The following is a 16,848-nucleotide window of genomic DNA, read 5'->3' as shown; positions in this document are numbered from 1 at the left end:
TCCTTTGTGATCAGGTTCCTTCAGGAGCTGGATATGTTAAAGGAAGGAGGAAGCAAGGGGCCAAGCGAGCCTGCGGCAGTGAGAGTAACCAATGTTCGCCGGCCCAAGGCCCCGCCACATGGATACTACAAAATCCAAGTGGATGCAGGGGTTCGGCCTGGGAGGAGAGGGGTGGCTGCAGCCGTCTACAGGGACAGGGAAGGTAACTATATGGACAGCTCGGCAATATCTATAAATGGTGTCCATGATCCAACAACTTTGGAGGTTATCGCATGCAGAGAGGCTCTTGCATTAGCAGCAGACCTACACCTTCATGACATCGTTGTCTCTTCTGATTCGAAACAAGCGGTGATTGGCATCAACACTGGGTCCAGAGGGAACTACGGAGCTATCGTTGAAGAGATCAAGCTTCAAGCATCAACTTTTAATTGTTCTTTTGTGTTTAAAAGTCGTGTTGTTAATCAGGACGAACATAGTTTAGCCAAATATGTACTTAATCGCGGTCAGGGGCGCCACGTCTGGTTTGGCCAACCCCATGATCCGAACTGCATCCCACACTCTGTGGTCTTTGCTGAATAAATTTTGGTTAAACCCTAAAAAGAAGCTAAAGTTCCCCTCATCGGCGTCCACAATGGAATCCCGAAAATCCCAGAGAACACCGGCGGCGGCCGGCCGGAATCCTCCGCCCTCGCCGCACCCCCGCTGTAGTCCCTTCTCTGTAGAGAGCATTCTCGAGGTCAGGACACATCTAAGGAGGGATATGGAGGCCATGGCGCCGCCAGTCGCCGTTCGTCCGGCGCCATCGTCCCCGTCCCTCTCAGCCTTTCTAGAAACCATCGGGAGAGGGGGACACCAGCGGCTACCGGAGCGAGGCCCTGGAAGGACATGGGACGGAGCTGCCGGCTGCTCGGGTAAGTCAACAGTACATTCTGAAATGGTTCTACTCCTTGGTACCCTGGGAAGCAAACGTCTAGAGTTAGACAAATTAAGTCCCTCCGTTCGCCATTGTTTATGTCGATGGAGCATGTGGTCCTGTCGTTACATTGTAGCCGATCAAGGCGCTGACCTCGAATGGCGCATGCCTTCATTATTGAATGGTTCTAGTATTTCCAGGAGCCTGGAAGCGTTGCTGATGATCGACAGCAAACTTCCACCTGACGGCAGAGCAGATGGTGTTGGCGAAGCTGCCATCAATCAGGCACAACGATGGCAAGACCATGAGGATATGACACTGTCCGAACTTGATGAGATAGTCGCATTGATGATTGGTTCAAGAAGTGCAGATCGATCAAGTAGTGTTATTTTACCAGGTAGTACAATTTGTACAACTGCACATGCAACCTTCATTTCTATATTCCTGGCAGTGGATCAACGGAACGCAACCAAATGTACCTCGATCTCCCTGAGAGTCAACACTAGCATCTGCTCCCATTTTCCACACAGGGAAGCAAGCAAGCACATCTTGCTCAGACCATTTCCTTCTCCACCTTCCACTGCACTTGTGCTTCTCTGTGTTCCAATGGCGGAGCTGGTGGCCACCATGGTGGTTGGACCACTGCTCTCCATCGTCAAGGACAAAGCGTCCAGCTACCTCCTTGACAAGTACAAGGTGATGAAGGGCATGGAGGAGCAGCACAAGATCCTCAAGCGCAAACTGCCTGCCATCCTGGACATCATCACCGACGCCGAGCAGACGGCAGCACACAGAGAAGGGGCGACGGCCTGGCTGGAAGAGGTAAAGACGGTGGCTTACCAGGCAAATGAAGTCTTTGATGAGTTCAAGTATGAGGCGCTTCGTCGTAAGGCCAAAAAGGAGGGACACTACAAGAAGCTTGGCTTCGATGTGGTAAAACTATTTCCCACCCACAACCGTTTTATCCGTAACAGGATGGGGAGAAAGCTCCGCAAGATTGTGCAGGCCATTGAGGTCCATGTGGCTGAAATGAATGCATTTGGCTTTAAATATCAACAGCAATCTCTGTTATCCAAACAGTGGCGGCAGACGGGTCATGTTATCTTTGATCCAGAGAAAATCACAAGCACATCAAGAGACAAAGATAACAAGTATATTGTTGATATACTAGTTGGTCAAGCTAATAATACAAATCTCACAGATGTTCCCATCGTTGGAATGGGGGGTTTGGGCAAGACCACATTAGCACAACTTGTCTACAATGAACCTGAAATTCAGAAACATTTTGATTTGCTCGTATGGGTGTGTGTCTCTGACAGCTTTGATGTCGATTCTCTTGCTAAAACTATAGTTGAAGCAGCTCGTCATTTATTTTTGTCATGCCATGAACCAGGAAGAAAATTGAATAGTTCTCTAGAGAAAAGTTTTCCGGCTATCCAAACACTTTTGTGTGATAGCTATATGACTACTTCACTGAAGCATCTACCAAAATACAGCTCTTTGCAAGCATTTCAGCTCTGTTCAAGCAAATCAACATTTCTGCTGAAACCAAAGCATCTACATCACCTGAGGTACCTAGATCTCTCAAGAAGTTGTATAGAAGCACTTCCTGAAGATATGAGCATTCTATACAACCTGCAAACGCTGAACCTTGCCGGCTGCAGATTTCTTGGTGGACTTCCAAGCCATATGAAGTATATGACTGCCCTCCGTCACCTTTACACTCATGGTTGTCCAAATCTGAAGAGCATGTCAAGAGACCTCAGAAAACTCACATCCCTACAGACACTTACATACTTTGTAGTGGGTAGTGGCTCTAATTGCAGTAATGTTGGAATGCTCAAGACTTTAAAACTTGGTGGTCAACTAGAGCTAAATCATCTAGAGAATGTGACAGAAGAAGATGCAGAAGCGGCAAACCTCATGAAGAAGGAACTAAGAGAACTGACATTAAAATGGACTGTTGGATCAGATAACTCTGTCGAGGAAGCTAGTCATGAGGATGATGCAGGAGTGCTCAAGAAACTCAAACCTTGTGATGGGCTGCATGCTATAAGGATACACTCCTATGGAGGCACCACCTTCCTGACATGGATGGCTATGTTGCAAAACATTGTTGAGATCCATCTTTTCAGTTGTATTAAACTACAATGGCTATTCACCCATAACCAGGATACATCCTGTGCATTTCCAAAGCTGAAGGAGCTTACGTTGCAACATCTTGTCTGTTTGGAAAGATGGTGTGAAATAGATAATGATAAGATGCATGGAGAAGAGATAATGTTTCCTCTGCTTGAGAGATTGTTCATTGGTCACTGTGAAAATTAGAAAGCATTGCCAGGATATCCGACCTTCTCGAAGCTCCAGACTGTTTGTATTGAGAAATGTCCAGAGTTGACAACTACAGCTAAATCACCAAAGCTCAGTGCATTGAACATGGAAGGACGCGAGGCAGAGTTGTTCTTGTGGGTAGCCAGACATATGTCTTCATTGACCATTCTGCAACTGACTAGCATTGAACATAGTACAGATACAACCTCGACGGTGGCTGAGAATAGTTTGAGGGAATGATCAAGGATTTCCTTTAGCAGTTTTGTTGTTAAGAAACTTTAAGTCGGGTATAAGTGTAACAGAGATGTGCACATGCTTTGTACACCTTCAAGAGTTGTCAATTGATAGTTGCCATGCGCTTGTCCACTGGCCAGAAACATTGTTCGAAGGATTGGTATCCTTGATGAGGCTAGAGATTAAAAATTGCGATAATTTGACTGGATATGCGCAAGCTTCTGCTGAGCCATCAGCATCATCAGAAACCAGTCAGCTCCTGCCACGTCTAGAGTCTCTAACGATACGTAGTTGTGAAAACTTGGTTGAGATCTTCAACGTCCCTGCATCTCTCAGGACAATGGGCATTTATAATTGCAGAAAGCTTGAGTCCACATCCGGCAGGAAGCTGCAGCAGGGACAGTCAGTATCATCGATTCATCAAGGGTCATCCAGTATAGAAGATTTATCATTATACCACTGTGATGGCTTAACAGGGGTCCTCTATTTACCCCCGTCCCTCAAGAGACTAGACATTGTTAGCTGTGGTGGGTTGACATCTCTGGAATCCTGCTCTCCCGAGTTCAAATCCTTGGAGTCCCTCCAGCTTTGGGACTGCAAGACCGTGGAATCCCTACCGGATATGCCGCAAGCATACTCATCTCTCCAATATCTTTGCATTAGAAACTGCCCTAGTATGAAGATTCTCCCTGCAAGCCTGCAGCAATGCCTTGGCAGCATCCAGCAGGAACATGTAGATGCCCGTCTTTATGGAAGTATAAGCACGCAGCAATTACCTTCTCTATTGCTACTTACTAGTGAGTGTTAACTGTGCTAGTTAGAAAATGATAATAGCTTCACTAGTAGTATAACAGAAAACTAGAGCAAGATAAATTTTCCTTTAACCTAAATCCATCATTTCTTTTTTTTAATGAGATTCCTCTTGAGTGTAAGTTGTTACATGATTAATCTGTGCAGATAAGCCAAGGCCTATGCTGCTGAAACCGAAGACATGGAAGTATGTCTGCAAAGCTTGAACTACTGTTCTGAAAGACTTGGAAGATATGCTGTCTGCAAAGGTTGGTGATACTGTAGCCCAGAGATTTTTTTTTATGATATGTTTGGCTTTCTTCTGGGGTTGATAGTGTATGGCTTCTTCAGAGAATTCTTCAAGCACATACAGACGGATGGAGAAGAGAGGTCGCTTGTACGTAGTAGAACTATTCTCTTACAAGCCCAGACACTATTTCCTTCACAGGATCAGACGGCCTCCGACACTGTTGTCTATCATTAATTCTACCCCCAGAAAGACATCTTGTTTGATAGTTAGTACTTGTATTTTTCCTCTTCTGCTGCCTACAGGCTGTGAGCTTTCTTGTAAAAACTCTGTCAGTGTTTCCTTTTGGGTGCTATTCCCAGAAGAGGTAACTTGTTTACTCAATTTTTTGTCATCTCTATCGGTGAAATCTCTGCATGACTATGTGTAACAGTAGTACTGTACTACAATTTTGACTTACACATAGATCTGAAGCTGTTGGTTTACCCTTAATCCCTTATGATCCGCCCTAGGAATACTGCGACGTTCTGCCATCAGTTTTTTTCTTTCAAAATTCTATCACAGTTTCCCAATGTTATTTATGGATAACAGACTCACAACAGTGCTACTATTCCTTTTTTATCAAAAGGGGCTTCCCTCCTGCCCCATTTTTATTGACAACAAACATGGCAAGCAAAACATCCACCACATTGGCTATTTGAATCTGTCGATTCCCACTCATACTCTGCACTAGGAATACTCTTCTGAAGTAATTTTTAGGAACCTTGATATACACTGCGTTGTCGCTAACCACTTCAAATTCCTCATTGTCCGTTTGTCGAGGAGGAGGACGAGGATGATGATCTAGACCATGCTTCATCAGCTGGCCATCGATGCAATAGCAATACGTGCCAGTAATCGATCCTTCTCTCTGAAAATCATGAAAACCACCGAATATTCGATTCTGAGCTCAGGCTCAGCTGCTCCTGAAATCGTAGCCGTCTGCTTGCGTGTGGATCTGTGCACTAGATGGTATTCTCAGCTGTATATTACTAGTATCAGACTTAAACAATGCGACGGCATGTGCGCATTCATTGTGTCGGCAGGCGTTACCGTGCACACGGAACAGGCCGTGGGCGCACGGCTCAGCCTTTTTCCTGAGCCAGCCTGAGCCGTCTCTTCCATGGAGTATTTAACAGGCACCCACCCATCCGGTACCAGCGGGAATGCACCAGGTGTAGCAGCACTGTTCTCTGACGGACCTGGCTTGGATCTCTACTCAGTTGTACTCCAGACTGGATTACCTCGCGACCCAGGCACCATTTTTAATGTCACTGCCTTTTTGCCGAATCCCGTTAAACAAGGATTAACCATCTGATCTGATTCAGGCAGTAACCATTGTTACCTGAAGATATAAAATATCCGCACAACATATAAATATATGATAAAGGATAACCAACTGTGACCAATTCCAGTAAAAGTAGACGGTGGTTCAGCTAAATACAAACATTGGCAAAAGGAAGAACAATCGAAACTGAATTTATGTAATCACACACATATATAAACTGAAAGCTGCATGCAACAATTCAGATAAGAGAGAATCTCGGAACCTAAACATAAAATGATTTGAAGCTGACTACCACTACTTGATTGTTGCTACTCAACAAAAGGTGAGGTGATGCTGCCTTTCCCGTCGGCAGTTTAGACATGATGATGACCTCCTCGCTGTAACAATTTACATGGAACTGCAGAGGAACTCATCTTCCTGTAGGAGACAGTCTTCACGCTGATTTAATTGGTGTGCTCTAGCCAGAGGACCCTTCATGATATTGGTAATAGCAGGAGGAAATGTATGTGATTTTTGCACCGGTGTGAGGCAAGAAGATGAATCAAAGGTGCAAACACTTCATCTGGTTCTCATACAGTTACTGAAATCTGTACACAAAGAATTTCGAAAAGAATGAAAGGAACAAAAATAGCAGGGTGATTACAGTAGATATATAGTAGTTCTCATACAGTTATATCATTTCGTGACAAAATTGGCAGAATATTCATTTATATTTACCTTTGGATATTACCAAGAAAATTGTAGAACCCCCAAACAATCCTCCTCGAGCAATTTCGAGTGGACTCTATCTCTTAAATCTTCAGGCTAATAAGAGGAATGATGATAATTAAGAGCATAAACTTCTTTAAAAGAAAAATACGAAGAAAACAAACATAAATGTCAAATAAAATTTCATATACGCTAACAATGAAGAGATACAAACAATTGTACACTCATGCTGTCTATGTTGATAAATACACTATGCATGGAAATGCACAAAGGATTACAATTTGATATCTTCATTTATCCTAGGATGAGTTGTCCAGTTTGATCAGCATGATTTCACACATTAATAATAATCAACTGGCGCCGCAGGTAAATTACCACACTTTTCATTGGTGCATGTTCATATGTTGTTCCTCGAACACGAACTTGGTCCTAATATGGAATCTAATAGCCAGATATGGAAGTTATAGTAGTATAACAGTAGCTAAATACAGCAGGACCAATATATTTAGTAGCCACGACATTCTGTCATCGTGTTTGGGAGTCTGAATTTTTGCAACGAAGGAGCTGGCCGATACTAAGATTTTTTCCCCATCCATGCATGGTTTCTCTGTTCCATCACAAAAAACAAACACTGATTTCCCTATTTGGCTGTCCCAGATATAATTTACATTAAGAAAGAATTTCTATTAGCGACCATGTAGCCACCGTTAGTGTGTGTATATGAGAAAAATTCAGCAAATAGCATGCTTAATTTATTTCCATCTAACATGTTCACAGAACTTAGCAAATCTAGCATCCAATCTTCCTGTTGTGCATCCATGCACTAAATCAATGAATCACTAAGTATCATCCAGAAGGAACAAAAGAAAATAAGGCAGATAAAACCAAACCTGGGGGTTGGAGCCTTGGAGGATTGACACCATTACAGGGCGCTTGTCATACCTTATCCCTATTCCGATCTCCCACGAATGCATATTGTAGAAGTCGTACGCCTCGCCAAGTGAGTCAAAACTCAAAACTAAGTCATAGTTCAGGACAAACTACACTTTTCGTCGGTTCCTCTGCATAGTTGCGAGTTGACTGCTCTAGGGCACTCATAAAAGATGGACACTGTTTTCTGTCCGGCGGCACACTCCCAAGACGTAACCTGATTTCTCAGTGAAAAAAATCTTTGTAAGTTTCCACAGGAGGGAACATGGCAGCTCCAGAATGAAATGTTGGCAAGCAGGACTGCTGGAGGAATATCAGATGGACCACACCTTGCATGCTACCATGCTTCCATTTTTCAAGAAACGTATTCAAATGTTTTCAAAAAAAATTAACAAGATTTTGGGTGCTCACAAGGCATGTGCGTACAATCTATAAAATTTTCACATAAAACTTGAAACACACGCCGGTATGAATGGTGTCCACAAGGCACGTCGGTATGAATGGTGTCCTACAAAAGCAAGAGTGACAATATTCACAATCAGATTTGTCTTTTTTGTTTCTACGAATGCATTTCGAGTCTTTTGACTTGAACTTCTTACAGATTGTATACACATATCTTCTGGACACTTGCAACTTTTCCACAATTTTCGGCAGCATCTAAGTGTCCTTTTCTAAAAACTATATCATGGGACCATCTACGGTGTGGGAGCATAAGCAATCTCCCCCAGAACTATTCGCATCCTACACACACCACATGAACGGACATTTTCTTTCCATTTGGTCAGCGGGTCGTACTTACAACTAGCATGGCGGCGAATTTCACCCCCGTTGTACGACGACAGAGCAGCATTCAACAAAACAATAAAACAGGTGCCCTCGATTGGCTTCAGGCCGTACCTTTTTGTCCATCTAGGCGCCTCCGGAATCCGGATTCACCCTGTCTGTCGACTCCGCCGACCTCGTCGGAGAAGCCTCCCGCCGACGGCGCCCGTTGTCCTCTTGCCTTCCCTGGCTTGCGCCGCCAACACGATGGCCGCAGCCGGAGCCAGCATTCGAGTCAGCCGGGTCAGCGCTCGTGACAGCAATCCGCGGGAGGACCGCCAGGGGCACCGGATCCGGGTGGTCCAAGCTGTCTGCGAACTCTTCTCGTAGGGGAAATCTGCAACACACGGCTATGGGGACGGCGTATTGCGTAACCATGGTCAGGCAGCGCCCATGTCGGCCGGACTAGGAAAAACTGATAGATCTCCAAGTAGGGCAGGGTTCCCTTACCTAGTTACCTGTCCACGGCGTCAACCAAGAACTCCAGGCCAGCATCTTTCATCGCCGGTTAGCCGGAGTGACCTCAGCCTCCACAGCAGTGGGGGGCGGTGGATAGCTGGCCGCGGCGGCGCCTGGTTTCGAGAACCACCGAGGTGGGTTTGGGGTTGAGTGTGGTCCGACCAAGAGACGACCTGCAAATTCTCCAAAACGGTTGCCCTACAGCGAGGTGGGTTGGGGGTTGACACGTCCGTTCGGTGTCCTGGTCCACGGCTCAGCCAAAAGGTAAACTTTCTGTTCCACGGACCAGACGGAACCGCGCGCGCACGGACGTCCGCCCATACGGTTTGGGCTCGCTTTAGACGCACTGTGCGCTACGTACGCGAACCGTATATTGTTTTTCCCATGCATCAGCGCAGGTGTGTCAGACCGAATTTTCTGAATCCCCAGACGAGAACTAACGCGAGGGATTTCGGGAGCAGCTGCGCTCGGGCACCAAAACGCTGCTTCCGAAAACCACCAGCAAATCACCAGAATGTTCAGAAAGAAATTCCATCACTCATCAGCTACTAACTACAACGGAATGAGCACAATTTCTTAATGTTCTTTCTCTCGATGAAAAAAACAGGATGTTTGCATTATAGAACAAGATGATACGATGATCAGGTATGTGAAGTCCAATTAAGCAGAGAGATTTATGGTTTAGGGGGGGTAGTGGGTTTCAGAGATAATGGGTGGTTTTCAGACCTATAGGCAGCCGACGGAGTTCCGGCTGTGCTCCTCGATGATCCTGACCTACAGGCAGGTTGTCGATGGACGCCCTCGGATATGCCGTTGGTGCCCTCGATCTGGAAGGTCCACTGCATTCGTATGTTTCCAGACAGACATGGCACCGTCTGACAAGTTGCCGACAGCATGCAGTAGCTGGTTTCAGACAATAATAACCGATCGACCTTGGATGAAGCATGATGCAGATGAACATCCGCTGCACCACTAATCCACAAGCCAGGCAGGGTGACCTGCTCGCGGACAAGCCTGCCAGTGCCAGTGAGCGAGGAGGCCGTAGGTTGTAGATATCACATTAAACTGCATTGCCCAGTAACTGGAGGCAGGAAAGTTTGAGGCTTCAGCCAACCGAAATGGTGAGCCGAGCGCTGGCGAGGAGCTTGCACAGCTTCAGCTTGCTACTCTGGACTCTGGTAAAATGGGGAATCAAATAAGGTACTACATGAGGCTAACAACAGGAGCGGTCGTTCACTGGTTATCCAACAAAGGGGGTGGTGGCGCAGTTTTTTTTTTTTTTTGAGCGGCGCAGTTGGCTAGCGCGTAGGTCTCATAGCTAATCGAATTGCGAGTGATCTTGATTGAGGTCGAGAGTTGGAGCCTCTCCCACCCCACACCGCCTTGGAATGATGAAACGCTCCGTGGCAACTTTTGGGTCCTCACGTCTCCATCTGAACCTTCAGGTGTGGAATGAGCAACTGATCTGAACCTGGTCTCTTCTTATTTTTATTTTTCCACCCTGCTGCTGCACTCTTGTGTGAGCTGAGCAACTCCGAACCCTCTTCTCGATGCTGAACCATTCTTTGTGGCAAGCGTTCTTGTTCATAACGGAATTCACACATCTTTGTGCCTGCCAGACCAAAGCAATGTGTGTCTAACTTGTGGAGAGATGTCTTCATAACTATCAGAGGCAATATTGGCTCATATTGTTAAGGAACGTACCCAGCCGCTGCCTCCAACGTAGCCAGCCGCCGCCTCCCCAAAACTAGGGTTTTTTGTCTCCCACCGGCGCCAGCGCCGGTCCGTCCCGTCTCCGGTGGCCTTAGGGCCATGGAGGTGGAGTGGATCTCGGCCCTTGTCGATGGGAGGGCTCCATTTTCATATCTTTTTTCAAGCTTTGTTAGGTTTTGTGTCCTACTCAGGAAGGCGAGACGGCGGTGGCTCCCTGAAGATGGAATAAAGGTCTCCCCGTCTAATCCCCGTTCCGTTGATGTGTGAAGCATAATCGGTGGGCGTGTGGAGGTGTGTCTCCGGCGGATCTGTTTTTGGTGGATTTGCTCGGATCTGTTCGTCGTTCGTCTTCGTTCGTGTGTCTTCAGGTTGGATCCTTTTGATCTACACTATTCATCCGCGGCGGTTACTGTTCTGGTGCGTTGGTTCTATGGGACCTTAGCACGACGACTTCCCGACTGTCTACTACAATAAGGTTTGCCCGGCTCCGGTGAGGGAAGGGCGATGACAGCGGCGCGCCTTCGGCTCGCTTCAGTGTTTGTAGTCGTCGCTAGGTGGTCTACGGATCTGGATGTAATTTTTATTATTTCTAGTGTTCGTTGTACTACCATGATTGAAGATGAATAGATTGAAAGTTTTTCCGAAAAAAAAAACTATCAGAGTCATGAAAGGAATTAAATTAGGTTTTCTTACATGATTTTTTTTTCAACTCCAGAAAAATACGATCATATATGTTTTGATTCAACACCAGCAGGGCAAGAAGCTGGTGTTGATTCAATCTGGACTATGTCCAGTCCAGACATGTGGGATCAAATTGCGCTATACTCACACATGCGGGTTGGAGCCAGTTTTGCACTTATGTAGCTCAAACCCGAAGAAGAAGAACAGATACTAAGCAAATAGTGCCTTTGACATACACATATTCAGACGAACGATTATAGTGTCAGATATAATGTTATGCATGTTTCTCGTGGACGAGCCTGGCGGTGAGGAGCATGTACAACCTGCTACTCCGGTAAATTGAGGAAAACAAATGAAGCTAACAATCCAGTTTTGCACTTATGTAGCTCAAACCCGAAGAAGAAGAACAGATACAAGGCTAACAAGACACATTGTTTCACTGCAGTTTTTACTCACTGGCCGTTAACTTGAGTTTCTGTGTTATGAAGAGAGCTCGGACTGACTTACAACTGTTTTTTTTATTTCATATGAGTATTTTAAAAAATCAATGCAAGACTATTTTTTTAAAATTGCAAACAATCTTCAAATTCGAAAACATTTTTTGGATTCATCAACTTTTTTGATTTACGCAAACTTTTTTTGATCATGAACAATTTTTTGAATTCATAAACTCTTTTTGATTTGCACGATTTTTTTGAATACATGAACCATTTTCAAATTCACGGCTTTTTTTAATTCGTGAATATTTTTATTTCCATGAACCTTTTTTGAAACCGTGAAATTTTTTCAAATTAAAAAAAATCCTGATTTTGTTATTTGCACGAATTTTGTTGAAGCCGTGAACATTTTTTAAGAACTGTTTAGAGCATATGTTTGACTATAAAACGGTCGAAAAACCCAAAAAAAGCAAGTGAATGAGCGCTACAGGAATGCCAGCTATCGAGAAAACTAAGGGAGCAAACGATCTAGTGATGGGCCGTCCCACCACGAAGATACATATCAGCCCACTAATCCGGCTTGTGGGCTTGTGTACTTCATGTGCACTAACATGTACGTCTCCCCGGAAGTAGATCAAAATAGTAAGCATTATTTGCTTCCATTTTCCTCAGAAGCAAGCAAACGCATCGTGCTCAGACCATTATTGCCTTCTCTACTTCTGCAAACTTCTCTATATTACAATCATCTACTAGCTTAATACAATTAGTACGGATAGCTTTCATTTGAGACATAGATGCTCGCAAGAACCAAATCCAAGTTGTTGAAGATCATAATTTGGGCTGCCATGGGTTTGGGATCATTTGATCGATTTCCTTAATTTGCTCGCTACTTATGAGTGTGCGCTCAAATTTGAAGGTTCCTATGCTTGTTGGTTGCTAGAGTCAGAAGATGAACAATGCTGACAGCAGAGGTTAAGGCTCTGGTTCTAATGGAGCACATTCTGTTGCAAGGCCAAGCTGAATTTAATTGTACTAGTTGTTGGTTAGCTGGCCATTAATTCCGTGTTTCAGCTGCAGACAGCACCCATCCCGAGCACTGTTAGGTGTTTTGGACCGTTGTTTCTATCTACTGTGTGGTCATCAATGCAATTAATCAATCAAACCGAACGCATCCACACATACTAGCATTATTTGCTTCCATTTTCTCACAGGCAAGCAAACAGATCTTTCTCACACTATTATTGCCTTCTCCACCTAGTGCTTCTCTGTGCTGTCCTTGGCGTTCCAATGGCGGAGCTGGTGGCCACCATGGTGGTCGGACCACTGCTCTCCATGGTGAAGGAGAAGGCCTCCAGCTACCTGCTCGACCAGTACAAGGTGATGGAAGGCCTGGAGGAGCAGCATGACACCCTCAAGCGCAAATTGCCTGCCATCCTGGACATCATCACCGACGCTGAGCAGGCGGCAGCCCACAGAGGAGGCGCAGCGGCCTGGCTTGAGGCCATCAAGAAGGTGGCTTACGAGGCGAATGAAGTCTTTGATGAGTTCAAGTATGAGGCCCTTCGTCGTAAGGCCAAAAAGGAGGGACACTACAAGGAGCTTGGCTTCGGTGTGGTAAAACTCTTTCCTACCCACAACCGTGTAGCATTCCGTGAAAAAATGGGAAAGAAGCTCGGCAAGATTGTGCAGGCCATTGAGGTACTTGTGGCTGAAATGAATGCCTTTGGCTTCAAATATCAGCAACAACCATTGTTATCCACCCAGTTGCGGCAGACGGGTCATGTTATCTTCGATCCAAAGAAAATCTCCAGCAGATCAAGAGATAAGGATAATAAGAAAATTGTTGATATACTGGTTGGACAAGCTAACAATTCCGATCTCACTGTTGTTCCCATCGTTGGAATGGGCGGCCTGGGAAAGACCACGTTAGCACAACTTGTTTACAATGAACCTGAAATTCAGAAGCATTTTGATTTTCTGCTATGGGTGTGTGCCTCTGACTGCTTTGATGCAGATTCTCTGGCTAAAACTATAGTTGAAGCGGCTCCTAGGAAGAAGGATGATGGTATAGAAACAGCTCCCAGGAAAGGGCATGACGGTACAGAAGCAATGGCTACTTCGAAGAAGACACCACTGGATAGCCTTCAGAATGTTGTGAGCGGTAAAAGGTACCTCCTTGTACTGGATGATATCTGGAAACGACAAGTTCACATATGGGAACAGCTCAAGGCCCGCCTTCAACATGGTGGTATTGGTAGTGTGGTCTTGACAACAACTCGTGATGGAGGAGTGGCAAAAATAATGGGTACTGTTGAAGCTTATGATCTCACATCTTTGGAGGATAAATTCATAAAGGAAATCATTGAGGCGAGAGCGTTCAGCTATTTGCACGAGGAAGAAGAAAGGCCCGACGAGTTGGTGAAAATTCTTGGTGAGATTGTGAAGAGATGTGTTGGCTCTCCATTAGCTGCAACATCACTGGGTTCAGTACTGCGTACCAAGACCAGTGAAGAAGAGTGGAAGGCAGTATCAAGCAGAAGCAATATTTGCACCGAGGAGACTGGAATCTTGCCAATACTCAAGCTCAGTTACAACGAGTTGTCGTCGCATATGAAGCAATGCTTTGCTTTTTGTGCTATATTTCCTAAAGATTGTGAGATTGATGTGGACAAGCTGATCCAACTATGGATTGCACATGGCTTCATCCAGGAAAGGCAAGTTCGTCTTGAAACCATTGGCAAACATATTTTCAATGAGCTAGCTTCAAGGTCATTCTTTCAGGATGTGAAACAAGTCCAAGCCACAGTTGAGGAAACTGAACTCACCGGGTGGTGTTATTCCAGAACTACATGTAAAATCCACGATCTTATGCATGATGTTGCACTTTCTGTAATGGGGAAGGAATGTGCCTTGGCAACTGAGGAGCCAGGCAAGATTGAATTTGTTGCCACAACTGAGGAACCAGGACAGGGCGAGTGGCTTTCAAACACTGCTCGTCATTTATTTTTGTCATGCAAGGAACCAGAAAGTAAATTGAATAGTTCTCTAGAGAAAAGCTCGGCAGCTATCCAAACACTTCTGTGTGACGGTGATATGGAAAGTTCATTGCAATATCCATCAAAATACAGCTCTTTACAAGCATTACAGCTCTGTTTGCACAGATCATCATTTCCGCTGAAACCAAAGCATCTACATCATCTGAGGTACCTAGATCTCTCGGGAAGTTATATCATAGCACTTCCTGAGGATATGAGCATTCTGTACAACCTGCAAACGCTGAACCTCTCTGGCTGCACATCTCTTTGTGGACTTCCAACACAAATGAAGTATATGACCGCTCTCCGTCACCTTTATACTCATGGTTGTCCAAAGCTGAAGCGCATGCCAAGAGACCTTCGAAAGCTCACATCCCTACAGACACTTACATGCTTTGTAGCGGGTAGTGGCCGTAATTGCAGCAATGTTGGAGAGCTTGAGAATTTGAAACTTGGTGGCCAACTAGAGCTACATCATCTAGAGAACGTGACAAAAGAAGATGCAGAAGCGGCAAACCTCATGAAGAAGGAACTAAGAGAACTGACGTTCAAATGGACCATTGGATTAGATAACATTAATGAGGAAACTAGTCGCGAAGATGATGCAGGAGTGCTCGAGAAGCTCAAACCTCATGATAGGCTGCATGCTATAAGGATACACTCCTATGGAGCCACCACCTTCCCGACATGGATGGCTATGTTGCAAAACATTATTGAGATCCATATTTTCGGTTGTAGAAAACTACAATGGTTGTTCAGTCATGACCGTGTTACATCCTTCACATTTCCAAGACTAAAGGAGCTTATGTTGCAAGGTCTTGTCTGTTTGGAGAGATGGTGGGAAATAGATAATGATGGGACGCAAGGAGAAGATATAATGTTCCCTCTGCTTGAGAAGTTGTGCATTAGCGACTGTAAAAGGTTGACAGCATTGCCAGGACAACCGATCTTCCCTAACCTCCAAAACGCTTGTATTGAGAGATGTCCAAAGTTGACAACTACAGCTATATCACCAAAGCTCAGTGTATTAAAAATGGAAGGGCTTGAGTCAAAGTTGTTCGAGTGGGTAGGTAGACATATGACTTCATTGATAAATCTGGAACTGCATAGCATTGGAGATAGTATAGAAACGGCCTCAGGGAAAGCTGAGCATGGTTTGAGGGAAGTGTTGGATGGCAAAGAAAAATGGTATGATCATGATTTTCCTCTGGCAGTTTTGGAGTTAAAAGGCTTTAAGTCAGGTGTAACAGAGTTGCTTGCGTGTTTTGTACGCCTTCAAGATTTATCAATTCAGTATTGCCACACACTCGTCCACTGGCCAGAAAAAGAGTTCCAAGGATTGGTATCCTTGAGGAAGCTTATAATTGCCCATTGCGATGGTCTGACAGGATATGCACAAGTTCCTGCCGAGCCATCAACATCATCAGGAATGAGTCAGCTCCTGCCACGCCTAGAGACTCTGACGATAGGATATTGCAACAACTTGGTTGAGGTCTTTGATGTCCCTGCATCTCTTAGGACAATGTACATTTCTAGCTGCAGTAAGCTTGAGTCCACATTTGGCAGGAGGTTGCAGCAGGGACAGTCAGCATCGTCGATTCATCAAGGGTTACCGGAGGTGTCGTCGTCATCATCATCACCCGAAGCTGGGGTGGGGCATTTAGAAGAGTTAAAATTAACATATTGCCATGGCTTAACAGGGGTACTCCATCTTCCCCGGTCTCTCAAGGAACTACTTATTCATGACTGCCGTGGTTTGACATCTCTGAAATCTCACCCGGGAGAGCTACTCTCGCTGGAGTTCCTCCAGCTTTGGGAATGCAATAACCTGTCATCCCTACCTGATTGGCCGCAGGCATACTCGTCTCTTCAATATCTTTTCATTAAAAAGTGCCCTGGTGTGAAGACGCTCCCTACAAGCCTGCAGCAACGGCTGGGCAGCCTCCAGGAGAAAGACATAGATGCCCGTTATTATGGAAGTAAGCACACAGCAATTACTACCTCTGTTACTTATTGAAGACCATGAAATGTGCTAGTCAGTTAATTATAATAGCATCACTAGTAGTATGACAGAAAATTAAAGCAAATTAAGTGTTCTTTTAAAATAAATTCGTCATTTCCTCAATGGCGTTCTTCTAAAGTGTTATGTTTTTACATGATTAATCTATGCAGAGCCCATGCTGCTGAAGCCAAAGACATGGAAATATGTCTGCAAAGGCTGA

General features: G+C 45.0%; 1 protein-coding gene and 1 pseudogene across 5 annotated transcripts; both read left to right on the top strand.

Moving 5' to 3' along the window:
• Positions 1-1,519: 1,519 nt before the first annotated feature.
• On the top strand, positions 1,520-4,494 carry LOC147962259 (uncharacterized; annotated as a pseudogene).
• Positions 4,495-12,869: 8,375 nt separating this feature from the next.
• LOC125526978 (disease resistance protein RGA2-like) lies at positions 12,870-16,848 on the top strand. 5 transcript variants are annotated; one of them, XM_087537691.1, is made up of 3 exons: positions 12,879-13,656; positions 13,696-16,616; positions 16,801-16,848. In XM_087537691.1, exons 1-3 carry the CDS (start codon positions 12,879-12,881, stop codon positions 16,846-16,848), a joined length of 3,747 nt encoding a protein of 1,248 aa, XP_087393817.1. The 5 variants fall into 5 exon arrangements, with proteins under 5 accessions (XP_087393820.1, XP_087393817.1, XP_087393818.1 ...); XM_087537692.1 differs by having other exon boundaries at positions 12,879-14,520; positions 14,557-16,605; positions 16,799-16,848; XM_087537694.1 differs by having other exon boundaries at positions 12,870-16,616.

The sequence above is a fragment of the Triticum urartu genome, chromosome 7A (genome assembly GCF_056163025.1).
Source record: "Triticum urartu cultivar PI428250 chromosome 7A, HENAU_Tu73, whole genome shotgun sequence".
NCBI classification, from domain to species: domain Eukaryota; kingdom Viridiplantae; phylum Streptophyta; class Magnoliopsida; order Poales; family Poaceae; genus Triticum; species Triticum urartu.
Note: the sequence above shows the minus strand (reverse complement) of the source record. Positions and strands in the feature narration are given on the sequence as shown.

Excerpts from the sequence above, each read along its gene's own strand:
- LOC125526978 (XM_087537694.1), top strand. The coding sequence starts at position 12,879 with ATGGCGGAGCTGGTGGCCACCATGGTGGTCGGACCACTGCTCTCCATG. Across the intron at positions 16,617-16,800 it reads ATTATGGAAGTAAGCACACA|CCCATGCTGCTGAAGCCAAA; the intron begins GCAATTACTACC and ends ATCTATGCAGAG.